Source organism: Odocoileus virginianus, chromosome 26 (genome assembly GCF_023699985.2).
Source record: "Odocoileus virginianus isolate 20LAN1187 ecotype Illinois chromosome 26, Ovbor_1.2, whole genome shotgun sequence".
Lineage (NCBI taxonomy): Eukaryota > Metazoa > Chordata > Mammalia > Artiodactyla > Cervidae > Odocoileus > Odocoileus virginianus.
The window spans coordinates 15196509-15223851 of NC_069699.1; the positions used below are offsets into that span (position 1 = coordinate 15196509).

General features: G+C 43.5%; 1 protein-coding gene across 6 annotated transcripts in view; it reads left to right on the forward strand.

Moving 5' to 3' along the window:
- Nucleotides 1-5295: 5295 nt before the first annotated feature.
- Nucleotides 5296-27343, forward strand: part of SRGAP3 (SLIT-ROBO Rho GTPase activating protein 3) — a 250339-nt gene continuing 228291 nt past the window's right edge. For 5 of the 6 annotated variants that reach the window (XM_070455600.1, XM_070455601.1, XM_070455602.1 and 2 more), the window contains exon 1: nucleotides 5296-6118. In XM_070455600.1, the coding sequence (XP_070311701.1) occupies nucleotides 6052-6118 (67 nt within the window). In that variant the 5' untranslated portion in view covers nucleotides 5296-6051. The remainder of the gene's footprint in view (nucleotides 6119-27343) is intronic. The other variant, XM_070455604.1, reaches the window with a different exon arrangement.

Here is a 27343-nt window from a genome sequence, read left to right on the forward strand (position 1 = left end):
AATTACTTATCTCAAAGGGCTGTGTGAGGATCAAGATTATGGACAAGTCATGCTTTATAAACAACAAAGCGGGATAATTCCAAGCAGCTTTATCACATTTCCATGAATCTTTTCTGTGAATCCCCCTTTCTTCTTTCCCATATCCTTTTCATGGTAGACACATGTTGATTGCTCAACCAATATCCTCTCTTCCTTTTTCTGGAACAGCACCCTGATCCTTTTGGGGGAATCTCTTGGGCCATGTGGATTGTTCAAATCTGACCTGTCCTATAACTCCAAGGGCAGGCCCACAATCCAGTCCTGACCAAGTAGAATATTTTATCCCTCTGGCCATACAGTCAGTTGCAAGGATTGCCATGTACCCCAGCTGGGCCCAATTGACCGTTCCCAGGGCTTTTGCTGGAATTCCTGGGAAGGACTTTGCCTTCCTTGCCAGAAATAAGGTTGGTGGGGGCCACCTTTGCCATCTTATGGGGAGAGCCTCCCACCATACAGGAAAGCAGAATGGAGAGCTTGGAGTAAGATATGTCCTCTTAAAATTGCTAGAGCACCTGGACCCAGCCATACCTGATTTCATTGTGAATGAGGTGGATTAGCATTTCATTTTGATTTTTCTAACAGACTGTTGGTGTTTTTCTCATAGATTTGAAGGAGCTTCTTTTGGTATCTTTTTTTGTTTTTGTTTTTTTTTACTGAACTGAAATATATAGAATATAAAATTAACCATTTTCAAGTGTGCAATTCGGTGGCATTTAGTACATTTACAGTGTTGTGCAACCATCATTTATATCTAGTTCCAAAGAATTTTCATCACCACCAAATTGGATCTGTTAAGCAGTTCCTCCCCATTCCCCATTTCCCTCAGTCCTTGGAAACCATTAATCTGTCTTCTATCTCTATGGGTTTATTTATTCTGGATATCTCATATAAATGGACTAATACAATATATGACCTTTTGTGTCTGCCTTCTTTCACTTAGCATAATGTGTCAAAGAGCCATCCATATTGTAGCATCATCAGTGTTTCATTCCTTTTTATAGCTGAATGATATTCCATTATATGGAAAAAACATATTTTATTTATCTATTCATCTCTTGGTGGACATTTGGATTATTTCCACCTTTTGGCTGTTGTGAAAAGTGCTGCTGGAACATTCATGTGCAAATATTTGCTTGAATTGTATATTAGGAAAATGAGTCCTTGGTCTATGATAGGTATTGGAATTATTGTTTCTCAGTTTGCAGTTTGTCTTTGACTTTGTTTATGATGGTTTTGGCCAGGCAGAATTTTGAAAAAGTTGCTTTGTAGTTGAATCTGTCAGGCTTTTATGGCTATGGGTCTTGTGACACAGGAATGTTATTATACTTGAGGTTATAAAATAATTCTTCCATTAAAACTGCCACTTATCTACTCATATCAGTGAAACAAGGATTAAAAACAGCCGCACTTGCCCCCCCACCACCACCCTACCCTGGGGTTATTGTGAGGACCAAATAAGAGAAACGATATGAAAAGGCTTTCTAAAATATAAAGCAGTATATACACACAAGACATGTTGTCATCATCACTATTAATTGTATCCAATTCTGGCACTAACTAGCTGAGTTCTGTGGTTGCTTTCATTTTCCAGAGCAGAGATTGAAGGGCAGAATTATTCAATTATTCACCAAGTCAGCCAAGGATGCATTAGTTGGTAGCTTTGGAGAATGTCACAAAAGATATCAACTCTTATTAGTCATTTTGGGAGTGAGTGTTTCATATTCGACCAGAAAAATAAAAATGCCTTAAACCAAAAGTTATTCTGGTCATTCTTCCTCCAAGTAGAGTCTTTTTTTTCCCCTACCAGGAAAAGAAACCAGTTTAGTGGGTTTTGTGTTATTCAACTGTAATTGTAATTTAAGCCTCATCAATGGCCGTTTATGACATGGTTTCCTTATATTTTAAACTCTACATTTTTTTTTTTTTTTTTTTTAGTGGCAAACTTCAGGTTGAACACAGTGTTGATTGAAGAAAAATGTCACTACTTGACAGCAGTTATTCCTGCGCTTATTGTTCTGGGATATGATAGTCTACTGGTTGAATCCTTGGGCTCTGATGTGGCCAGATGTGGGCTTGCAAGTGATTCAGTTATTAGCTAGTTGTGTGATCTTGGACAAATTGCTGCACTGCTCTGTCCCCTCTGTTTGCCCATCTGTGAAACAAGGATGATTATAGCTCCTGACCCACTGATAAAATCTGTGTCATTGATAACATTTCTGTAGAATACTTGGCCCAGTGACTGTATGGAATGAGGGCTCAATAAATATTAAACATTAGTATAATTCAGGAATATCTAAAAGAATCCAGGAAATGAGCCTGAGGAAAGTAAAATATACCCTCCAAGGGGTATTCCCATCCTTGGAGGAGGGGTGGCACAGATCAAATCACGTGGCAGAGCCCCTGACCCTGCCACCTACTACATTTATTTTTGCAGCGGTCTGGTTTCCGTTAATACCATGTGAAGGATAATCACCAGGAATGGCAGTTGGTTCTCATAAGCGAGGAAGAAGAGGTCACATGGAAGGGAATGGTCCCTTCTTTTGGTCACAGAGGCCAGCTGGGAGACTGGGGTGAACTGCAGAGGACTGGAAGGAGAAGAGCAAGGGCACTGTAAGGGGCCTGCCCAGGTCACACCACCTCTTCTTGGGAAAGAAAGATTCTGGGTACTGTGGATTCATGGTATGTGTTGATGTATTCACAGGGGGCACAACCTTTCTCTTCTTCCTCTCTTTCTGCACCCATCCCAGGCTTCTATGGAGCCCCACCTCTGGTCCTAGACCCAGAATGGTTGGATGTTAAAAAGTTATACTCCATGGACCTCTGCTATGTTCCAGGCACTTGAAATTTCCTGTTGGATCCTGTGCAAAGAGTGAGATCCCCACCATTTTACAAATGAGGAAACTGAGACTCAGTGAAGACACAGAAGCTACTTAAGGCCCCCGTCAGCTGGAACCACGGAGGCAGGTAGGGAATCCAGTTTGTCACATCCCTAAATGCATGTTAATAGCTCCCATTTTCCTTTGAGAGTCTAGGCTTGAGGCAGGGGTGCTAATCTCAGAGCACATCTGTCTCAGGTAACAAGTGTGGCTTTCACGTTTTAAAGCGGGGGTCACTGTAGAGGACCTGAATGTGCTATGGGCAGGGAAAGGCAGGGGGTGATGCAATGACTGTGGGCCAGTGCATCTACTCGTGAAACCTGTAATCTCTTGTCTCTGGGCACGAAGCTATAGTAAACCCCGTGATTCACTAGCTGGACTTCTCTCTTGCTTTTTCCAAGCAGATTCCGTGTGTTCCCAACCATGCTCATACTGTTTGCACCGTAGGAATGCCCTTCCCCTCCCCATGCTGACCTGGGGAGACTCACTATAACCACCACTTTGTCTAGGAAGCCTCAATAGACTTGCATGGATAACCTATGCATTTCTGCACCCAAATCAAATTATTCATTATGCACTCAGAAAAAGGCAAATTGAAGATTATTTTGAGAAATTTGTGAAAATACCAAATTTGTGAAAATACCAAATTTGGGGGACAATGCATGTTATTAAAAAGCAGAGACATTACTTTGCTGAAAAAGGTCTGTCTAGTCAGAACTATGGTTTTTCCAGTAGTCATGTATGGATGTAAGAGCTGGACCATAAAGAAAGCTGAGCGCTGAATAATTGATGCTTTTGAACTGTGATGTTGGAGAAGACTGTTGAGAGTCCCTTGGTCTGCAAGATCAAACCAGTCAATCCTAAAGGAAATCATCCTGAATATTCATTGGAAGGACTAATGCTAAAGCTGAAGCTCCAGTACTTTGGCCACCTGAAGGGAAAAATCTACTCACTGGAAAAGACTGTGATGCTGGGAAAGATTGAAGGCGGGAAGAGAAGGGGACGACAGAAAATGAGATGGTTGGATGGCATTACCGACTCTTGGACATGAGTTTGAGCAAGCTCCGGGAGTTGGTGATGGACAGGGAAGCCTGGCATCCTGCATGCAGTCCATGGGGTCGCAAAGAGTCGGACACGACTGAGCGACTGAACTGAACATATTAATGACTATCTTAACATGTGAAATTCCAGGGGCAGCAACCCTGTAGTGCTTGATTTCATTTTTACGGAACAGATCTTATTCTGCCTTGAGTGCATGTGAAACGGGTTTAATCTCCAGTAGAATGCAGCAAATTTTGCATATCTGTATGGGCAGAATCTGGGGTCATACATCAGAGGAGTGAATGCTGGTGACTTTGGGCAAGTCACCTCCCATATCTGTGCCTGTTCCTTCACGTGCACTATGTTGTGGATTTGTTGAGGGGTTTACTGAGTGCTTATTACCATGCCCCGTGCTAAGTTTAGCTTCACATTCTTACTTGAGCCCCCAAGAGCTCCCTCATTCCTGAAGGCCCCTACCCTGCAATATTTTTTCCTCACAGCACTTATCATCTTCTATCATATATAAATTTCTCATTTTTTTATCTTTCATCTTCCCCTCTTAGGGCCTCTTGCCTTGCACAATTCCAGAAGGCACCATTCATGATGCATTCTGAGTTCTGCTTGGGGCTGATTTTACTGAGATTATTACCATGACTAGTGTTGACTTCCCAGAATTGGGTGATGTGGAGACTGTGGCACTCCAGAGGTGGGGAGTCTTTTTTTTTTGCTTAGTTTGATCGTTGCCATGTCCCCATACCCAAAACGATGCTTGACCTATACTAAACTGAAATATATGTTGAAAGAAAGAATGAAAAAAATCCTCCAAAGAGAACCATTTTACTGGTGAGGAAACTGAGGCTCAGTGAGTTATTGATTTGCCCTGCGTCCTGCTAAACCCGCGTCCTGAGGTGGCTGAGTTTCCAGCAAGCCTGCTCCCAACGGCTTTGCGAAACTCCATATCTGAGACACTTGGCATTGTCCCTGCCGCCCCATAATGCTCCACAAATATTAATGAGCTTGCCTACATGGATCAGCCCCTCTCCTCCGCTAGACAATCCAGCAGAGTGACAAACTGTCACATAGCCGTTGCTTGAGAAATTGAATTAAATTGCATGTTGCAAAGAAAAGGTGGACCTTTTGGAGTTTTTGGAGAAAGAATTCCTAACCTAACTGCCAATGGTAGGAGTCTGCAGGGGCCTCTCAGGCCTCCCCAGCCCAGTTCTTTTTCCTGCCTCCTTCCCTTTTGTGAGCCGTTCTTCCTCTTTTTGCTTGCAGTGAGTTCTGCTCCCCTGTAGGCTACAATGTGTCAGTTGTTATAAAATCCGGGAGGTGGAGCTTGTGACGAGAGCGGTGGGGGAGCGCTCGGCCAGCCCTGCAGGGCGTGCAGTCCAGCCTCCGGTTCACCGGAGCTTAAGCCTTGCAGCAGGAGAACTTCCACCTCGCCCTCCTGGCTTTGAGCCTCACTGTATATCGGACCAGAGGCGCCGAAGGGAGGGAGGATGCGAGATGACCGGCCCTTTGGCAACCTGACCATCTCTTTAACAGAACCTTGGAAAAACAGCCGGCGGCTGACTGCAGGACCAAGGAGGCGCCGCGCCTCTTGTGGATGTGTGTGTGTGTGTGTGTGAGTGTGTGTGAGAGGGTGAGCGGGTGTGAGGGTGTGTGAGTGTGCATCACGACTGTGTGTGTGCATGGCTGGATGAGTGTGCCAGTGCACGCGTGAGTGTGTGTCTGTATGTGTGTGTCTGCGTGTGTGTGAGAGTGTGTGAGTGAGTGCTCTTGGTTATTATTTTTTTTGGAAGAAAAATCTTGAAAATCTTGGGCAGGTTACCGTGCCCCTAGGGTGGTGGTTCTTCTGCAAGAGGAGTTGACCAGACCGAGCTACTTGAGACATTTTTCTCGCCAAGTAAAGAGAAATTTCCTTTGAGAACGAGAGGGATTTTTCCGCTGGCTCTGCAGCTGAGTGAAAGAGATTAGCCCCCTACACCTGTGAAATCGACCAGAGCCGTGTGATTACTAGGGTTGGAGCAAGGATTTGGGAAGAAAAGGAGCAATAAATCCAACAGCCTGTCAGTGCCTTTGGCCACATTGGAAGATGTCATCTCAAACTAAGTTCAAGAAAGACAAAGAGATCATTGCCGAATATGAAGCCCAAATAAAAGGTGAGATTCCGGCTGGGGAGTCATGCCTCCCCTCCCCTTTCTTTCTCTCTTGCTTTTTTCCCCTTTCCCTCCCTGCCATCATGAAATGTTGTTATGCATCAATAATCTTATTGTGAGGAGGAACAGTGGCAGCTGCACAAGTCCGGACTGGTTTCGACTGCAGAGAGCGCTGGTGCTGGGAGTACGGATTGTAGAACGGGCGGCGATCACTGCATTGCAGGTGTGTGAGGAGGATCCTACTCCCGGCTTTAGGAGTGTCTCAGATACTCCGTCATCTCGGCCGTGACATGTTACTCTCAGGCCATTTTGACAGTCACTGCCAAAGACAGTCACTACCTCCTCCCCCCGCCATGCAAAAAGCCCCATGATATGATGTATGTTTTTTTATGATCTGCTTTTTTTCCCCCTCTCTTTCTCCTTTCTGTTTTTTGTCGTTGCTTTGCCTCTGCCCCTTTCTCTGGTCTGGAATTCACATGCATATACTGTGGGAAGCAGCATCCCTGGGCTGCACTTCTTTGTCGGTGACTCAGCTGGCCTGGGTTGCCATGGATTAACTGTTATGGAGCATATTGATCCAAACTAATGCAGGCATTTAGGCATAAAGAGGGAGCTCAGTGCAGAAAATGTATTGTCTCACAGTGTGCAGCCCCCGTCACCGTCCATGCACTAGTGTTTAGGGTCATCAGCCTTCATTGAAAGCCAGCGGTTCAGTGTGCTGGCTGGTAGGTGCTGCCTGGCTTCCGTAGTGTCAGGGAAAACCTGCCAGGAAGCTGAGGTGACCTCTGGCTGCTCGTTCCAGCTTTAGTGCCACTCATGGGGTGCACACTCCTCTCAGAAGCCGCTCCCTAAATCCACACTAGCAAGGGGAAAGCGGAAACCAGACACAATTGCATAGACAAATTCAGGTAGATTCCTTATTCAGGCCAGATTGGGGCTTCTCACACCCTTGTGAGTCCTAGGCTCAGCTTTGGCAAGGAAAACATGAAAGCACCATCCACCATGCTCACCCTTTCCTTTAGGGTAATACCCTAAGGGAAGCCTGGGCCTCTTGGCGTCTGATTTCTTTCTGGTCGTGGTTCTCCTTGCTGTGACATAGGGTGTGTTGTGGTCGCTTGTAGAAAGAGTAAGGACAGAGTACATCTTCAGGGGGGTGCTGATGCCTGCCCCCCGCCAGGACTCTTGAGCAAGTTGGTTATCTGATGCTCTGGTGACCTGAGGTTCCACACCTGCTTCTAGGTGCCGCTACTGCTCAAGGCTCAGTGACCCAGGAAGTCGGGTGGCCCCCCCAGGAGCGTTGGGAGGTCGCGCATCACAGCTGCTGTCCACGCTTCAGATGCTTGGGAAACTTTGGGAGGGGAGCAGCCATCAGGGGAGAGCTTTGTTTTTTTCCAGCCTCGCCAACCGTCTTGTGCCTTTTAGTTCTGGTCAAACCCAGCATGCAAATCACCTCTCTGTAGACCCCAGTGAGAAATGAGCAGAAAACCCAGCTCTTCCCTGGGTGCCTCCTCTGCAGTTTTCAGTTCAGTGTGGAAAACGGTGACTTACAGTGTTTCAGCCTTGCTGAAAATTTAGAAATCCACCCTTTTATTGGTCAGGGATCTGAATTCTCTGACTGCTCAGCACAAAAGCCTGCACACTTTTTAGGGAGTTTATGTTCTGTAAGACTAATCTGGCTGATTTTTATTTTTTTTCCTTAAAAACTGAGTTTCCCATGGAAAATGCCATCAGAGAGAAGGTTAGGCCAAGTTTGGGACAGTTTGGGGCTTTTATAAGCATTGGCTTGGTAGGAAATGTACTTACCTAATTTTTGAAGGATTGCTACCACTGGGACTGTGAACTCTGCTTGAGGATCAACTAAGCATTTGTAGCTCTGAGTGATTCTTTTACTTTTTACCTTTTGCCTTTATTTTAACAATTAAATAGCAAGGGCAGGGTAATGCATTTCAGCAGGAAATTTGTCCAAATGATCTTATCTCTTCTAAACTCTAAATGTCTTTGCATTCTGGTTAAAAGAGTTTCATTTTATTCCTCTAGGGTTGACATCCACACCATTTAGGTCAGGATGCTACTGTGCCTGAAACTGGAATCTTTTCTGTCAAAATTCTATTTGTTCATCATCATCATCATTTATTGATGTGTGTTCAGGGCTCGATAGTTTCCATGGCTCACTCCCAGACCTCGCCCCTCTTAGCTTGCACAAAGTACAGACAGAGTTTGTAGGAGCTCAGTTTTAGAGATGAGGAAACTGAGGCCTTGTAATGTTAAATGACTTGCCCAAGGTCACAAGGTGGGAAATGTGAAGGCAGTTGGTTTCCTTCCAGGCCCAGTGTCCCCGATACATTGTTTGCCTGAAGCTGCCCCTTGAAGGATTGATGTCAGTAGCAGATGGCAGTTTTGTGGTGGGGACCGGCTGCCTCCCGATCACAGTCCATTGTTTACCCTCTTACTTTCCTCCCTTGCCTTTGTTGCTGGCCTCTGAAGAGCGTTTGACCAGTCATCAAAAATAATGCCTGACGCCAATTACCTTGGATATCATTTGGCCAGTCTGGCACAAACACTCCACCTAGTCTGACGGATTTTGTCCTCTGTGCGTTTTGTGAGACGGCTTTTGATTTTTAAAAGTGATACTGAGTTCTTTCTTGGCTTAGTCCCTTTTTTTTCTTTTTGAAGAATTTACTGACTGGAACAAAGGGGACTGTTTTCAAAGTTCTTTTTCCTATTGTGAAAAATTTCAGACTCATGCCTTCTCTTGCCTAATCAGACCCTCGAATCCCTTTGATTATATACCTGTGACACAGGAGACACCATATGCTTGCACATTTCCAGTGATGGGGAACTCACCACTTCCCAAGCCCACATATTCCATTTTTAGACCACTCTGGCTGTTGTAAGGAGTTTTTTAATGTTGGGTTAAGTATGTTTCTCATCCACCTTTTGGTTCTATACCTTGGGATTTCATAGAACGAGACAGATGCTTTTTCCCCATGACTGCCCATTGGATATTTGCAGACTCTGATCACCAGCCCTGAACTGTGATTCTCATTTGCTCATACAAGGTGGTTCACTAGTGCTTTATCATCTTAACTCTCCTTTGGATCTTCTGCATCTGGGGTTGCAAACTCCAGGCCTTTGAGTGTTTGGCAGAGAGAATAAGTGAGTGAAGCTGGCCAAGTAAGATTATTTGTGGCAGTTGGCCCACCACCTCAGCCAGCACAATATAAGAAGGGGGGTGGTGATTATGGTTGGCCTGAGAACACATGTCCTGTCCAAATGGACAGTCACTACTTGCGTTCAACCAGTTGTTACCATTTAGAATGTAGGCCCAGCCAGATATTTCAGTTTTTCAACAGATGCCATTAATCTGGATTAGAGCTTTATGCTTTTAAAGAGATTTTGCCAAATGGACCTGCAGAAGACTGTACTGTCAAAAATATTCTTCAAGAGTGATACTAAGTTCTAAATGAGACTCTTTAAATGTGATCAGAGAAAGGAAACAACATCACTTCCTAATTTATGGTGTATGTAATACTTCTATTAATATAGCTCAAGGGTTGAATTAGCCCTTTTCACTGCCCACTCTCTCATTGCACCATATATATTGTATCTGCTATGTTTCTCCAACCCACTGGGCTAGGAGCCTTATCAGAGAGAAGAAAATGAATGAATTTAATATGACTTGTTCTTGGTGACCCTGTGCTGGCTCCAAATGGATATTGCTTCTTGTCTGAGGTGTTCACAAGTGCTCCTCTGTGAACCTGTTCAGGAACCCTGCCTAAGAGTGACACCATATTCTCCAATCTGGAACTGGCAAACTCAAACTTCTTTCCCCCTTTGAAAATCAGAACATTTTCCCATCTCCAGCTTTTTGGCACTTATCCTATCTTTCACAGTGTCCTCAAAGATCACTGATTGTGTTTGTTAATCTTATTCACAAGCATTTTCCAGTACCCTGGGTTCTAATTCATCTTGATGTCAGATGTAATGGTCTGTTCTGCGTTTATTCAGAGTTCAAATTTTGATTTCATCCTAATAGAAAATGAAAATAGAAATTCAGTGATTGACTTCAGTGTTTGATTTTTTAATTACACATCCATATTCATTTTAGGCCATCTTTTTAATGGCATAGGTCTAGAATTGAGGGGAAGAAGAGCAGGTAGTGAAGACAATCACAGAGAAGCATTTATTTACTCACTCATTTACACATTCACTCAGTGAACACTGAGCATCGACTTTGTTCTTAGTCTTGTCCTGAGTGTTGTGAGAGATGCAAAATATATGATATATCCTTGACTTTGAAGAGTTTTCTCGGAATATGGCAATATTGAAGGAAAAGTGAAGGAAAAGAAAGAAAAATCTAAAATCTAAAAAACTTCCAACTTAGCATGAGAATGAATTTAATGTTAGAGAGATTATGCCTTGGAGTGACTGGATAATGACCTTCAGAGCCATCATCACCTTCAGTGGCTTCAGTGAGGAAAGTAGGCTGGGCTGGGGAACAGTGGGGAGTAGTGGGGACTGGGCTGACTAGGGAGCTCATTTAGAGGAGGCAGCCCCTGCTCATCTCTCCTGTCATTGCCGTGAAGGGATGTAAGCCCAGAGTGGTCAGCTCTTTCAGTGTTTCCAGAGCATCTGGATTTCAAGACAAAATCTCCTAATTTTTATTTGAAATATTTAGAAATTTAACTTTTAAAACATTTTTAAAATGGGGTTGTCTTTTCCATTATTGAGCTGTAAGAGTTCTTTCTACATTTTGGATACGAGTTCCTTATGAGATACAAGATTTGCAAATACTGTATTCCATTCTGTTGGTTATCTTTTCTCTTTTTTGATGGAGTCCTTTGAAGCATAAAAGTTTTTAATTTTTCTGAAGCTTTATCTATTTTTTTCTTTCTTTTTTCATGCATTTGGTGTCATATCTAAGGATTCTTTGCTAAATCCAAGGCTGTGATGAAAATCTCCAAATTTTTAAGACGTAGCGCCAGTTTATAAGAAATACTTTGCTTTCTGAATGAATCTGTCAGTAGGAAATGCCCATGCCCACCAGTCTTCAACTTCTGGCCTATAAGTTGAAGCCCATAAAGGGTCTTGCTAATGAGCCCTCATCCAGTTTACCTGTTTCATCTTCAATTGTTTTCTCTATAAAAGGCCTGTGCTGTCATAACCACATTAGAACAATTCCTTGTCTCTGACTCCTCCATACCTTTTCCCACCTCCAAATATTTCCCTATTTGTGCCTTTATTCTGCTTAAAATGTCTTCCTTCCCACCCCCCCCCACCCCCCAAATGTTTTTGGTTTGGCCAACTCCTGACCATCCTTCACTGCCTGGTCAAATGATCCCTCTTCCATGATGCCTTCCTAATAACTCTTCCAGGCAGAATCATGTCTGCCTTTCTCTTCTGGACTTCATTATCCTTCATTACAATTTTGTGTTCAGTCTTTTGGCCATGAACTCTTGAGAAATGCTTATGGTCATTTTCATTTCCCCCATGTGATTGGTGTACAATCAGTTGAAGCAGTGGCTAATAAGTTACTAATAAGAAGTTTTACTTTTCTAACTCACAGCCAAGCTCAAGCTGGAGTTATATTTTTCTTTGACATTTGTCTTAGCTTGGGTCACTATAACAAAATACTACAGGCAGCTGGGAAGCTTAAACAACAGACATTTATTTCTTACAATTCTGGAGGCTGGGAAGTCCAAGATCAAGGTGCCCGCAGATTTGGCTCCTGTTGAGAGCACGCTTTCCTGCTTGTAGCCTTCTTGCTGTGCTCACACGGTCTTTCCTCTGTGTGTGGAGAGAGAGCTCTCTGTCCTCCTCCTCTTAGAAGGGTACTAATCCCATTATGAGGGCACCACTCTCATTATCTCATGTGAACCTAATCACCTCCCAGAGGCCCCACCCATCTCCAAACACCATCGCATGGGAGGTTAGGGCTTCAGTGTGTGACTTTTAGGGGGAAACACCAAGCATTCAACCCCTAACAACATCACATTTTCTGTTCCATTGAAAGTAGGGGTTTTATTTGTTAAGGGAATCTTCTTCATGATTTGATGAATTTCCTTGTTTGTCCCTGATAGGGGAGAGGGGAGATATTTATCTATGGAGATGGGATGAAGGCTGATGTGTTTAAAGCCAAGGTGATGTTTGATAAGGTGATGTCTGTCATACTAGTGCTGGGAAGTTGATTGGGGAGCATGGCACATCAGGTGCCTCCCAGTCAGGAAGTCAGTGGATCTGGGGTGTGTGTTGGAGTTCTCACCACCAGAGTTTATATGTTAGGGGCTACTTTTCCTTTCCAGAAACCTCTATTATTTGTTCATTCATTCATTCACTCACCCATTCATTCAGTGACTGTTACAAGCCATGCTTCAGGCTCTACAGCTTTGTTTAGCGATGGGATGTAATTAATTTTTATTTATCTCTAAGTCTCAGTCATGCATATGGTGTCTCATTTTGTGATCCCCCAAATTCTGTGAAATAGTCATTATTATTCCTATCTTATAGATAAAACCTAAAATTTATAGAAATACGTTGTATTAGATTACACAGTGAATAGTGGCCGAACTAAGGTTTAAATTGGAGGGGTTCTGACTTCCAGCTGTGCAGGGAGGCAAGAAATACACCAGAGCAGTTCTGCTTTGAAACCCAGAGGTTTCTTCACTGGGAGGCCAGTATGGGATGGGTCTTAGTCTTTGACTTCCTGCCTTTCCTAGCCCTTCCACAATCCTTCTGATGAAACCTGCCTATCTCCCAACTTGAGGTCACTTAGCTGTGTGAGATCCCTATCTCCCACCACAGGAAGTCATCTTTGAAAAAGTGCCTACTGGAGAATTGAAAGAGGCTCCACCATCCTGGAAACACAGAACCAGAAATCTTAGATGTCTGCTAGTCCAATGCTCCCACTTTTGTATTTCCCTCCAGATATGGAGACTGATGTTCAGAGAAGAGTTCTGGCTTGTAGGCATTTCTCGACCATATTTCCATGAACGCAAAAGCTTTTTTGCTTGGTTCATTGCTATAGCCTTGTGCCTGGCATCTCACTGGTGGTCAGTAATGGTATTGCATTGAATTGCTCCAGTGGGTGGGGCAAGCCTGGGTGGTGGTGGTTGCCCGGGAGGCAGAGCAGAGCAGTGCCTTGGAAAACATGATGAGGTGAGGATAGAAGAGGGTAAGGATTGGAGAGGTCAGGAGGACATGAGGTTAGGCTGGTTCAGAAACTGGGTCCTGTCCTTGTAGCGGCCAGGAAGTTGGGGGTGGGGGGTAGGGGCTGACTCTTAAAGGTGCTGAGTTTCAATTCAGAACCTCTGGCCTAATACAGGCCACAGCAGGCTGTATTCTGGGCTCTATTTCCCTTGTAAATGATTTGTTCCTGATGGCTTGTTGGTGTTTATAAAATTTCTTGGCTGGCCCAGGAGTGGGGTTTTGGCTCTGTTCTCTTAATTTGTTTAATCATTAGGCCAATTTATGTTTGGAGTAGTGTTCCCTGAGGTGTATTGCATGAAATTGGATGTAAAGAGGCATTGGGTGGAAAAAAATAGTTCTGTGGTCAAATAGGTTTTGGAAGTTCTAGCATGAAGTGAGTTAAATAGGCTTGTTTCCCATAGGACTTATGGGAACCGTGAATGTGTTAAGTGTGAACTGCCAAGAAGGGGCCGCAGATGTTCCTCAAACTTTATTCAGTCTTGTAAACCTTCATGGAATATCCACAAGACTGTGTTCTGAAGGTCGACAATGTCTGGCTACAGTTTGTGGGTTATTCAGTTTCTTTCTCTTTTTGCCTTTTACCCAGTTCCTTAATTTTTATAGTTTTCTAACAGGACAGTGTGAAGAAGGGAAGAGGTAAAACAAATGTGTATCCAGCTCAGATAAATGATTTCAATGTGGTGTTTTGAGGTCACTTAGAAAATGTGGCTTTTGACATTTCCAATTACTGAGCGCTCAACCATTGATTTAAATGGTAGTTTGGTGACAGCTCTTTCTGATCAATATGTGTGGCATGTGCATGTGTGCCCGGCTGTGTGTGACAGTTTAGGGGGTGCCCTCAGCTGCAGGCAGCATTCAAAGGGCTTTGAATGGACCTGGGTGCCACCCCTGGGATTGTGCAGTTGATGCCAGGTGATAATGGTGCAGATGGACATGCAGATGCCTGCAGCCTGTGGAGCCTCAGAGGAAGCAGTCTCAGCCCCAAATCCAGGTGCAATAAAAATATGATTTTCTTTATTTTTCTGTAACTTGACTTAAATTTCACATCTCTATTCTGCTGGAAGTGACAGAAATAAATCTAAGTGATTTGGGGGTTTCCTCTTGTTTTCTCCAGCGTTGTGGCCCAAGGTCCAGGGGGGCTGGGATAGTGCCAAGGGGACATCTGTTGTGGTTTATCATCAACCTACTTTGGCAACTACTGAGATATCCTCCTTCCTGCTGGGTCTGCAGTGGTCAGTCCTGCACTGATATTTCTCTGTTCCAAACCTGAGGCCGCTTTGCGCGTTCCCCTCCTCAGCTCCTTCTCTGACATATGCAGGCACCAGGAGACATACTGAGGCTCCCACACCGTGCGGGGTCATGAGAGACTCTGGACATTTGTCTCAGGCTCATGTTGCCACTTACTTCTCCTCCAAGGCCTCCTTAGGGTGCCGCCTGGGGAAGTGGCCCAGCTCCTCCAGTCTCAGATTCTGCAAATATATGTGGGTATTCTGTCATCACCCACTCTCCCTGGGCTTGTCTAAGGTAAGATAGGGTGGGGATTATTTTCTTACAGATCCATAAAAGCTACATACACCGTGCCTTACAGTCTCCTGAAATCTGTATCTGTGTGTGGAGGAGGTGGGGGGGGGGGTTAAGAGGGGTGGTCCCCTTGCTCTTTGTCATCCGGCTTTCTTTCACATCTTTTGTCCATAATCCACATTCTTTCTCTTCTCCCTGAGAACTAGGGTTTCAAAAGTCAAAAGCTAAGAATTGACTCTTTCCCTGTATTATCCCTGAGGCACTGAACACAGAATGCCCTCCCTGCCTGAGTAATGTTCAGGAAATCTAAGGAAATATGAGAGAAAAACCTTCAATACTCCATCCCTATCTACACTATCCTGGCCCAGGCCATCACCACCTCTTGCTGGGATCATGGCAATATCCCCCTATCTCAGAGTTTTTCTGCCTCCACACTACTGATGTTTGGGTCTGCATCATTTGTTGTGGGGGCTGTCCTGCACCATGTGGGATGTTGAGCTGCATCCCTGACCTAACCCACTTGATGTCAGCAGCAGCCCCCGCCGCCCCCCCCCCCCCAACCAGTTGTCACAACCAAAAATGTCTCCAGACTTTGGCAAATGTCCCCTAGGGGGAATAAGTCCCAGTTAATGCCACTAAAAAGTGACAAATAGATTCAAGGGATTAGATCTGCTAAACAGTGCTTGAAGAACTATGAACAGAGGTTCGTGACATTGTACAAGAGGCAGTGATCAAGACCATCCCCAAGAAAAAGAAATGCAAAAAGGCAAAATGGTTGTCTGATGAGTCTTTACAAATAGCTGAGAAAAGAAGAGAAGTGAAAGGTGAAGGAGAAAAGGAAAGATATACCCATTCGAATGCAGAGTTCCAAAGAATAGCAGGAGAGAGAAGAAAGCCTTCCTCAGTGATCAACGCAAAGAAATAGAGGAAAACAATAGAATGGGAAAGACTAGAGACCTCTTCAAGAAAATTAGAGATACCAAGGGAACATTTCATGCAAAGATGAGCACAGTAAAGGACAGAATTGGTATGGACCTAAAAGAAGCAGGAGATATTAAGAAGAGGTGGCAAGAATACACAGAAGAACTGTACAGAAAAGATCTTCATGACTCAGATAACCACGATGGTGTGATTACTCACCTAGAGCCAGACATCCTGGAATGTGAAGTCAAGTGGGCCTTAGGAATCATCATTATGAACAAAAATAGTGGAGGTGATGGAATTCCAGCTGAGCTATTTCAAATTCTAAAAGATGATGCTGTGAAAGTGCTGCACTCAATATGCCAGCAGATTTGGAAAACTCAGCAGTGGCCACAGGACTGGAAAAGGTCAGTTTTCATTCCAATCCCAAAGAAAGGCAATGCCAAAGAATGCTCAAACTACTGCACAATGGCACTCATCCCACGCACTACCTAAGTAATACTCAAAATTCTCCAAGCCAGGCTTCAATAGTATGTGAACCCTGAACTTCCAGATGTTCAAGCTGGATTTAGAAAAGGCAGAGGAACCAGAGATCAAATTGCCAACATCTGCTGGATCATTGAAAAAGCAAGAGAGTTCCAGAAAAACGTTTACTTTTGCTTCATTGTCTAGGCCAAATCCTTTGACTGAGTGGATCACAACAAACTGTGGAAAATTCTAAAGAGATGAGAATACCAGGCCACCTGACGTGCCTCCTGAGAAATCAAGAAGCAACAGTTAGAACTGGACATGAAACAGACTGGTTCCAAATCAGGAAAGGAGTACATCAAGGCTGTATATTGTCACCCTGCTTATTTAACTTATATGCAGAGTACATCACGTGAAATGCAGGACTGGATAAAGCATAAGCTGGAATCAAAATTCTGGGAGAAATATCAATAACCTCAGATATGCAGATGATACCACCCTTATGGCAGAAAGTGAATAAGAACTAAAGAGCCTCTTGATAAAACTGAAAGAAGAGATTGAAAAAGTTGGCTTAAAACTCAACATTCAGAAAATGAAGATCATGGCATCCAGTCCCATCAGTTCTTGGCAAATAGATGGGAAACAATGGAATCAGTGAGAGACTTTATTTTTTGGGCTCCAAAATCACTGCAGATGGTGACTGCAGCTATGAAATTAAGAGATGCTTGCTCCTTGGAAGAAAAGCTATGACCAACCGAGACAGCATACTAAAAAGCAGAGACATTACTTTACCAACAAAGGTTCGTCTAGTCAAAACTATGGTTTTTCCAGTAGTCATGTATGGATGTGAGAGTTGGACTAAAAAGAAAGCTGAGCGCTGAAGAATTGATGCTTTTGAACTGTGGTGTTAAAGAAGACTCTTGAGAGTTGGACTCTTGAGAATTGGACTGCAGGGAGATCCAGCCAGTCTATCCTAAAGGAAATCAGTCCTGAATATTCACTGGAAGGACCGGTCCTGAAGTTGAAACTCCAATACTTTGCCCACCTGATGCGAAGAACCAGCTCACTAGAAAAGACCCTGATGCTTGGAAAGATTGAAGAAGGAGGAGAAGGGGATGACAGAGGATGAGATAGTTGGATATCATCACCAATGCAATGGACGTGAGTTGAGTAGGACGTGAGTTTGAGTAGGAGATGGTGATGGACAGGGAAGCCTGGCGTGCTGCAGGCCATGGGGTTGCAAAGAGTTGGACATGACTGAGTGACTGAACTGAAGTGAATGCCACTATCCTAATTGATCTTCCTGCTTCTTCTCTTGTCTTCAGAGTCTGTTCTCCCCACAGCAGCCAGAAGTAATCCTTACACAACTTAATTTAATCATGTCACTTCCTAGTTTCAAACCCTCCAGTAGAATTTCACTGCTCAAGAATTGAATCCAAATGCCTAGCTGGGCTTATGAAGCCGTGCTGTGTCCATCCTGACCACCTCACCTCTCCACTCTCCAGGTGCCTTGAATTCTCTAAACTTGTACCCACTTTGAGACTTTGCACGTAACTTTACCTTCTTTCTGTAACCCTATTAACCCTGTATTGTCACATGGCTGGCTCCTTCTAGGTATTCGACTCTTGCCTTGCCTGTTATTTTCTGATCACCCAATATTAAGTAGTTATGGAGTAACTAATGGATCAGCTGACTTGAAGACTCAGGAGAGCACTTACAGCTCTATGATGTTTTCCCTCTTTAAATTTATTTTTCTTTTTTACCAGAATTGAAAGTCTATAAGAACAAGACTTTTGTTTCTCATGTTGATTTGTGTTTAATTAGCACCTAGAACAACATTTGGTGTGTAATAGGTGACTGTGGGATTTGGTGAGTGAATGGTGAGAATAGATGTCATTGTTCCGGACTTTGTACATAAGCACATGTATATATTCTGTTTTGGGGTGCATGAGTTTGTACCAGAAATTACAGTTTAGAGGCACAAAATGGAGCAGACTCAGGCTTTCTGAAACCCTGATCAAGAGGTACTTCAAGAAGATGAAGAATCAAAGAAGGGGCAGTTGTATCTCTGTAAAACTATCCAACCTTTGGCTTAGAAGGGAATGAAGTAGAGAGACGAGGGGACCACTTGCAAGGATACTACAGGAAATTTAATATTTTCCATTAATTGAGCATGTAGGTAGCTGAAAGGGGGACACAAAAGGGGATAAAATATGATCTCTGTCCCTGTCTTTGATGGACTCACAGTTTTCTAGGAAAGGTAGTTGAACAAAAATAGATTAATCGATTATGATAAAGTGTGGTGAGTATTGGGACAGTGCTGGAATCACACTGAAAACAAAGTGAAAATGACAACTTTGTTGGGGAGAGCTGGAGAGGTTCTTCTAGAGGAAATGACTTTTAGGTAGGGCTTTGAAGGATGGGTGGAGAAGGCAATGGCACCCCACTCCAGTACTCTTGCCTGGAAAATCCCATGGATGGAGGAGCCTGGTAGGCTGCAGTCCATGGGGTCGCGAAGAGTCGGACATGACTGAGTGACTTCACTTTCACTTTTATGCATTGGAGAAGGAAATGGCAACCCACTCCAGTGTTCTTGCCTGGAGAATCCCAGGGATGGGGTCTCACAGAGTCAGACACGACTGAAGTGACTTAGCAGCAGTAGCAGTTGAAGGATGGGTAGAAGCTCTCCAAGTGTTGAAGGGCGTTTCACGAAGAGAGAACAGCTTGTGCAAAGGCATGGCGGTCGTGAAAGGACCTGGGCACTTGGACAATGGTGAGAAGTCTGATGTCGCTAAAATCCAGAGTAAGTTGAATGGAGTGGGGTTAGGAGATGAGACCAGAAGTGACAGGAGTTTAAAGTTCATTTCTAGCCATTGGCTCTGTGAGCCTTTGATCTTGGAGATACTGGATGAAACTTATTTTTTGATAATATTTTGTTCTGATTTTGGATGAAATACATGCTCATTCTTTAAAAAGTTTTGAAACTACAGGGGAAAAAAGAATCTAGAAGCTACTACTTGAGATAATCACTGTAAAAATTCAATGTATTACCTTTCAGACTTCATACCTCTATCAAATATGTTTTATTTCTACATATAATAAAAAATGAGCTTCCCTGGTGGCTCAGATAATAAAGAATCCGCCTGCAATGCAGGAGACCCAGGTTCAATCCCTGGGTCAGGAAGATCCCCTGGAGGAGGAAATGGCAACCCACTCCAGTATTCTTGCCTGGAGAATCCCATGGACAGAGGAGCCTGGTGGGCTACAGTCCATGGGGTCGCAAACAGTTAGACACAACTGAGCAACTAACACTTTCACTTTCATGTAACAGAAAATATGATCGTAGGTGTTTCATGAAAATTTATAAAAATAAAGCCGAGAGGCACATCATCCTAGGCCTGTAGGACTAGGCTTGAAATAGAGTAAGGCCTTACAATAAAGAGACTTAAAAAAAAAAAAACCAATAAAGAGACTTTGCTAAGTAAGAACATCAATCTATATGCATGACCTCCCACATGTTTTGATGGTCCACGAGGGAGTGCTGGGGATTTTTTTGTTGGAAACCATTTTCTTGTGGTGATAGACTTGTGTGGCCATTTCTGTCCCACCAGATTTATATAAAGCTCATCAAGAACTTCCCTCCACATCTGTTCCTACTTCTTTCAGCTAAAAAATCTCCCCTTCTTGGTCCCCCATAGTCTCACTTCCCTGTTGGTACCCAGGCAGCTGTTCCTGCCTGTGGCAGGAAGTATTAAAAGGAGAATCCTGTCAAAGGCAAAGAATTAAGGCTCCACAGCAGGTTCCTCCTCCCCGCTGGTACTTTCCCTCATTGTTGTTCCTCTGCCTGCATCCCTGGTCATCAGTGGTGCTTTTGGGATTCTTGATTGCTGGTCTGCTCCCAGCAGTGGGAACTTGCTATTCCCCTTGCTTCTGATGGATGGCTAGTGAGGTTATTTTCAGAGTATAGTTTACTGTTGATCAGTAAGTTTTCCAACCCTTTGCCAGATAGGAAGTCCTGGATCCCTGTCGGTGGGTAGAGTTTCCGTGGAGGAGTTGGGCTCAGTGGGAGGGGACAGCTCCACAGGGGAATCTTCCATGGCTTAAAGTGCCTTACACGGAACCAGAGAGAGATGCCATGAGAGGACCTTCCCAGTAAAACACCTTAGCCACCTTCAGGGATACAAAACGGTGGGTGTCTCTTCTCTGATTTCTGTGTTCTTGAACTAAAGAATACAAACTGGCTGAACACAACGTGGCTGCTTCCCAGCTGTCATCTCAGCAGGACATTTCTAAGCAGAGTTACCGGCATGTTACTTTTTAGTTTACAGAATCTTTATTTTGATCAGTGGTCTCTCCAGTGTGTTTTGGATCTCCCGAAGATACATCATCTTGGAGAAACTGAGGCAGGACAGCAGCCACTCTTCGCTTCTGACACCTGGTAATCCATTACTCCTTGACTTCCAAGCCTGGTCATTTGGACTTCTGACCTTTTGCCTGATTGTGTTTATTTGTCCCTTGACAAAGCTAATCTAGGGCTTTTGTTTTGGCCTGATCCTTCTGTCTCAGGCCTTACTCTGAGTATCTCTGTCTTGCTGGATCTCCTCCTTGGCATAATACTGCCATCGAAACTCTCCATCAAAAATGGTGGAGGCCCTATTGTTTTATGCCAGAAACACAGTATTGTTAGATCATTGGGAATAGTGGGAAAGAAATGTTGAGAATGTAGTGACCCAGTTTACTTTGATTTAGTTTAACAAGTATTTATTAGTTCATACTATGTTCCCTGGCCTCATAGACTTTATAGTGCTGCAAGAAAAACAAATTTTAACTTGTAATTATAAAAATACTGAGTATTATGAAAGAGTGATTTAGAGTCTTTGGGGAACATATAGCAAATGGATCTAAATGGTTGCAAATGTTGTGATTTCTGATATTGGTCTATAAAACTGAATCAATTGGCTAAGCTTACCTTCTCACCATTATTTTCTAAGTTATGTAATATTTAGACTGAGCCATCTCTCCATTGGAGAGGGTCAGAAGCCATCAAAATACTTAAGGGGTCAGGAAGATGGGTACTTCTAAGAGAAACACACAATTCTTTGTGTAAAAGATAAAAACGTTTCCAGAAAGGGAATTTCATAATAGTTATACTCAAGTTGGTAAATATAATCATTGGATAAGTGCTTTTAAGGTGAAATTAAACCCAGGGATCAACTGAAGAGGATTGAAATCCATCTTGGCTGGATAGAGTTATGCTAGAGTAAAAGAACGTGGCTGAGACAAGAATACGGACTGTGAAAGGAGGCAGCTGTGATGGGGCGGGAATCATTCTCTGGACGGAATTGCACAGACCTGGGTTTGAGTCTTGGCTTGTGGCTTATTAGCAGAGTGATAAGTCTTTCTATATCCAAGAAAGAGAAGAAAACACGGATAATATCCTGCCAGTTTCCCTATTTGAAAAATGGGGATAGTAATCCTTCATTTGTGTGTGTGTGTGTGTGTGTGACAGAGGGGGCGGAGAGAGAATTAGTTGAAACAAGACAAATCAGAATTTTAGCATGCTTCTTGGCACATAGGACCATTCACTGAATGGTAGAAATGTTAGCTCACCAGCATTGAGTCCTGGACAGTGAACCTGAGCTTACAGGTGAAACCCTTAGTGTATGCACCAGATTAGAGGGAGAAGAGAGTGAGGCAGTACTGGAAAACCATCAGTAGATGATGGGTTACAAATATGGGCAGCTAGAAGAGGAAGGCTCCAGTAAGTCTTAGGCATCATGCCTTAAGTAGGCATGATGCTTTTTCTTGCCCTATTGCATTTTTCCCCCCAGTGTGGCTCCTGGGCCACCCACATCAGAATCTCTGTGGGGTGATACCCAGGAACCTGCATTTTACAAGTGTCCCAGTTTTCATGAACTTGGAGTATTTGAATCTGGTCTGTAGTGAGCTCACCAACTTGACTGTTTGTATATCTTTTTTTTTTGAAGGCAAAAGAACATTTAATTGTCATGTAGACTACTGATGAATGAGAAAAAGAACCAAACCTGAGCACCGTGTGTGTGTGTGTGTGTGTGTGTGTGTATTAAAATCCTGTGTCTTTTTAAAATAAAAAAAAAATGTGTCTTGATATATTTATGTGTGTGCAAACAGTCCCATAGTTCTTACTGACTGGTAATGATGTTTACTGTTGGGAACTAGGACTGCGGTGAGGTCAGGGATAGGGGCAGGATAGCAGTGGCAGGGAACTCTGAAGAGGAGACCTTTTCCCCTTATATTGGTCAGTATTGATTCACTTCTAAAGTAATGAGCATGATTACTTTTCTAATTAAAAAAACCCACCAACTTGACAATAAGTAAGGCATTTGACAAATTTTCCTGCTATGAAAGTTGTTCAAACATCTTTCTTATCAAAAGAAAAGAAAGAATGGTAGAAAGAAAGACACCTGTAAGAGATTTAAGTTATGCTTTACTTCTTATGGTGCTCATTAAGTAGTGTAAGAATGATTGTTGAAATGAAATTATTATCTTACTGGTTTATTCCCCCCTGTAGCAAGGCAGGTGTTTTTCCCTTCTCTTTCAGAATTTTAAGAGATAGGCATGGAGGGGGAATAGTCAAGCCCAACCATTTAATTTATTGGATTTAAATCAGAAGCCTTTGTGGTGCTATGTCCAGATTCAGGGATTCAGAGGCATAGACCTGGTTTTCCGTCTGTGATCTGTCTTTTGAATAAGGCACATCTCTATTCTGCATCCTTGTTTCCTCATCCGTACAATGAGGGTGTTACTTACCTTAAAGGCGAGTCACTGTGAGGATCAAATGAGGTGCTGTATGAGAGAGTGAACCCTAGAGTGCTGCAGATATGTTAATTATTTCTATTTTTGCTTAGTGCCCTCCCCCTCATGCTGCTGTTACCGCAGGGTTGTTTATGTGTCTGTCTCCCTGTGAGCTCATTGAGTGCAGGGGCCTTGTTTTATTCATTCCCCGAATTCTTATGCCTAGTGCCTGCCACACAAGAGGCATTCAAAGCAAGTTCTGGAATAGCTATCAAGGATAGAAAAATACATGCACAGTTAGGTTTCAGCTTATGAAAATATTAAGATGTTCTTCCAGGAAGTGCCATCTTCTACTTCTATTTAAAGGGATCAAAAAAAATTCACTCAAGTCCACAACAACAGTGATACTGCTCACAGAAGGTAAAGAATTTTATTAGGGGAAATTTAATTGCCCGATTTCTAAAGAGACGTTCACAACTCTCCATCCTCATTACTGTCAAGTGCAGGATGGCTGTTTCCAGGGAGGGCAACATGAATGAAAAAAGATTGTGAAAAGGAAAATCCTGATACTCCTTGAGAAAAGTCTCCCAAGAAACAGAAATGCCCCCGGATTACCAGTTTCCTTTATTGTCTGTCAGAGCCCTAGAATAAGCCTTCTCTGGACTCAGACAAAGGGCCTCTTCGACCTCTACCCCAGACCTTGGCTGGTGAACCACAAAGTCCCTTATTTCCCCTGGAAAATAAATTGCTTGACAAAATTGGAAGGATTATCTGAGGCCCAATTTGGGGGGCTTCAGTACCTCTAAGACCCAGATAATTATCATCTGAATAGGCTGAGGGGAGGACTGGGGCCAAGACTGGAAACAGAGCCCTGGTCTAGATCTGTAGTGAGGACCCAAGGGACCAGTCTCAGCTCTGGTAATCTGGACCATCCTCCAATATCTGCACTGTCTTCTGCCTTTCCCGTACCAGTTGCCTAAGCCAGAACAGCTGGAGAGCACCATTACATAGGCTCATAATTGTCCAAACAAGTACAGATTGTTGCATGGACCATCATCAGCCTAGGTGAAGTCTCCAGTGGCTTGCCAAAAGGCTCTGTCCTGTTCATTGTTTTAACTGAGTGTTTGGTTGAGGACATGAGCATACCTATCTATGGTTGTTGATACTGACCTGTCTAAGGTTTGCAGCCCTGCTTCTGTACTTTCTAACTGTGTGACTTTGGGCAAGTCTTTTCATCTCTTTGAGCTTCAGGTTCCCCATCTGTAAAGTGGAGATAATTATCCAACCTCAAAGAGTTATCTGGGGGGTTAAGTGAGATAAAGGAAGTAAAGCCCTCCGCACAGTGCCTGGCACACAGTGAGGACTCAGTGTTAGCTATTATTGTTAGTAATCATAACTATAAGAGTAGTAGGTCCAGCTTGGGAGTCCAGTAGATCTGGGCTCAGATTCTAGCTGTACCACTTATTAGTTGTGAACAAATTGTTGAACCTCTGTGAGGCTTAGCTGTCTGTACCATTGTAAAATAGGAACAATAATACCTACCTTGGGCATTTCTGTAAAGAATTCAGGCCAGACCAGACACACAGTAGATGCTCCATAAACAGTGGTTGTCATGAAGAGAAACAGCACACTGTGTGGCAGACAGAACCAGGAAGCTGAGCAGTCTTCAAAGACTGGGATGGGGTACCAACTCTAAAAATGTAAGTTTAATAGTATCCTTAAGGGAATGCCACCAGCTCTTCAAAAGAAGGAAACTTTTTGAATATTGAGCCCTGAAAGAAATTTCTCCTTTGAATAGATAGCAGTGTGAGTGAGGCAGTAACAAATTGACCTTTGGTTAGGATGCCAGACCTCGGACCCTGGTTCCAGCCTCGTCCTTTATTCAAGTGGTTCTTGGCCTGTCTCCAGAAGGTTCCAGGAAAATAGATGATAGAGGCCATGGGCTAGGAATTGAACACCTGTCTCGAAGCTGTGACTCAGTGCCCTAATGCAGAAGTCTGGCGAGCTGTGCTGTATGTGGACTCGTTTGGCCCAGGTGGCTTGGGCATCTAGGCCTTCCCCTCCAAGCCCATATGTGAATCTTGTTTCTGTTGCTCCAGGGTAATCAAAGGTGATCTGGAGCTTGAACCTCTGCCTCTTCCCTGTAGGGACCAGTCTGAACAACCACCCTGACTTTTCTCTGAGATGCCAACAGGCCTAACCAGACCCAAGGGAGCAGAGACAGTCAAAAGCCTAGACCCACCCAGACTTCATCTTTGACCTCCTTGGAAACAACCTCTTGGAACTTTGGTCCATGAAAGTGTCTAGAACCTGGAAAGTCCATAATATAATTTCCTTCCTATCTTCTTCTGTAAAAGAAATCAGTGGAGAATCAGTGACACCCTGCCTGCATCCTCAGTGCTGCTCCCTAGCATGCCTGCTGTGCAGCCAGGAGCTGAGTGTTTAGCCCTCAGGGATTTAAGATTGCCTTTTTGATATCCTTCTCTTTCTGCAGATGTTCAAATTAGCTCAAAGCTAAATTTTAAAAAGTCAATTTATTTTCTTCCAGACTGTCACTGATCACCTTACAAGCAAGAGGTGGTCTGCAGACCAGTGATGAATTTTATTGAGATGCTCAACAAAGTTGAGCAACCTCATAGAAAAATCTGTATTTCTGACTCTTATGAGACAACCTGGATGATCTGGTGCACTGGGCCTCCGTTCCTTCATGGCAGCCAGTTAGCCAGAGCTGATTGGCAGCTGCCATTGTTAGGCGAGGCCTGCATTCTTAAGTCTCCATCACTTCCTGGGACAGGAGCTCTAGGGTCCCCACACCCCCTTGTCTCACACCCACTGCTTCACTCATTTCCCCAAGCTCCCTGGTTTCTATGTACAGTTGGGTTTGCCACTTCTTAATAAGGCCAAGAAGATATATTCTATCTTGTCTTTCAAATTATGCTCATCGGATAGGGTTGTACAATAAGAATCAAATGATTCAGTATCTATGAAACAAATGATTCAATATCTCTGAAATAAAAATGCCTGACTTGCTACCATCCTTTCAAATTTCACATTCGAGACTCTCTGCCATTACTTTAAGTAAGTCCGTCTTCACTTCTCAAGGATGAGTTCAAGGTTAGAATCAAGGGCAAGACACTGTCCTCCAAGGAGAAGTGCTGTGGGGTTTGCCTCTGATCCATCCCTGAGGGGAACTGGGGACAGGTGGGCTGGAGGGTCCTTCAGCTGCTGGAGGCTGTTAAGGACCCGGTGATGTGATGGATGGTGGCCTTAATTACCCCTGTAGTTGTCACCACAACACGTTTTTAGTAGTTAAAAAAATCCCTCAATGTAAGTTGATAGTTTACACACCAAAGCACAATTCACTAAAAGCAAAATTCTGCTCAAACAATCTGGTCCAGAAACTGTACATTGAACTCTGAAGTCAGACAGACCTAGAATGGAATTTCAGCCTCATCACTAATCACTTGACCTTGGGCAAGTCATCTCACCCCCCCTCTGCTTCAACTTCCACCTTCTTAAAATGGGTACCTCTTGTGAGGATTAAATGACATAATTCTCATTCAGTAGTTTAGCTCAGTGTCTGTAATGTGGGCAAAACTCTGTTATTATGCTTCCCCAGATCTTGAGGCTTGATCTGATCCAGGAGTGAGATTAGAACATTTATGGCAGAACTGGCAAGTTGGAGGCAAACTTAGACCCACTAGTGTGTTTTGTTTGGCCTTTGGAACATTTACAAAGGTGAATGAATTCCCATTTAAAAATTAAGAAAGTCTTTAAGAAATCAGAGGAGTTTACATACGAATCCAGATTTCTGACATTTGTTATGAATGGGAAGATCTAGAAACACTGGGCCCCTATTTTCAGACAGAGACGAGATTTGGCTGCCCCCCCTCAACTGGGGCATGGCCTCCACTTTGTTCTTGGTCCACCTCACTCATTTTTTGTTACTTGCTTGGGCATTAGAGTTTTTTGATCTAGAGGAATGGATTGACCTTCATTTAAATCTTCCATAAGTATTTCTAGCAACCAGGCTTTGGAGAAGGAGACAGCAGGTCATATTTTCTGGCAAATGCCCCAGTCCCTTCTGTGGTATCTATTATGCATAGGGCCCTCAGCTCCAAAAATGTGTGGGGCACAGGTAGGGTCAAGATTCTTTTAAAATAATCTGGGGAACTTCCCTGGCAGTCCAGTGGTTAGGACTCCTTGCTTCTAATGGGTTTGATACCTTGTCGGGGAACTAAGATCCCACAAGCTATAGAGTGCAGTGTGGCAAAAAAATGCAATAAATAAAAATAAAAACTGAGGGACTGCAACAGAAATTGAGATAAAAGCAGAAAC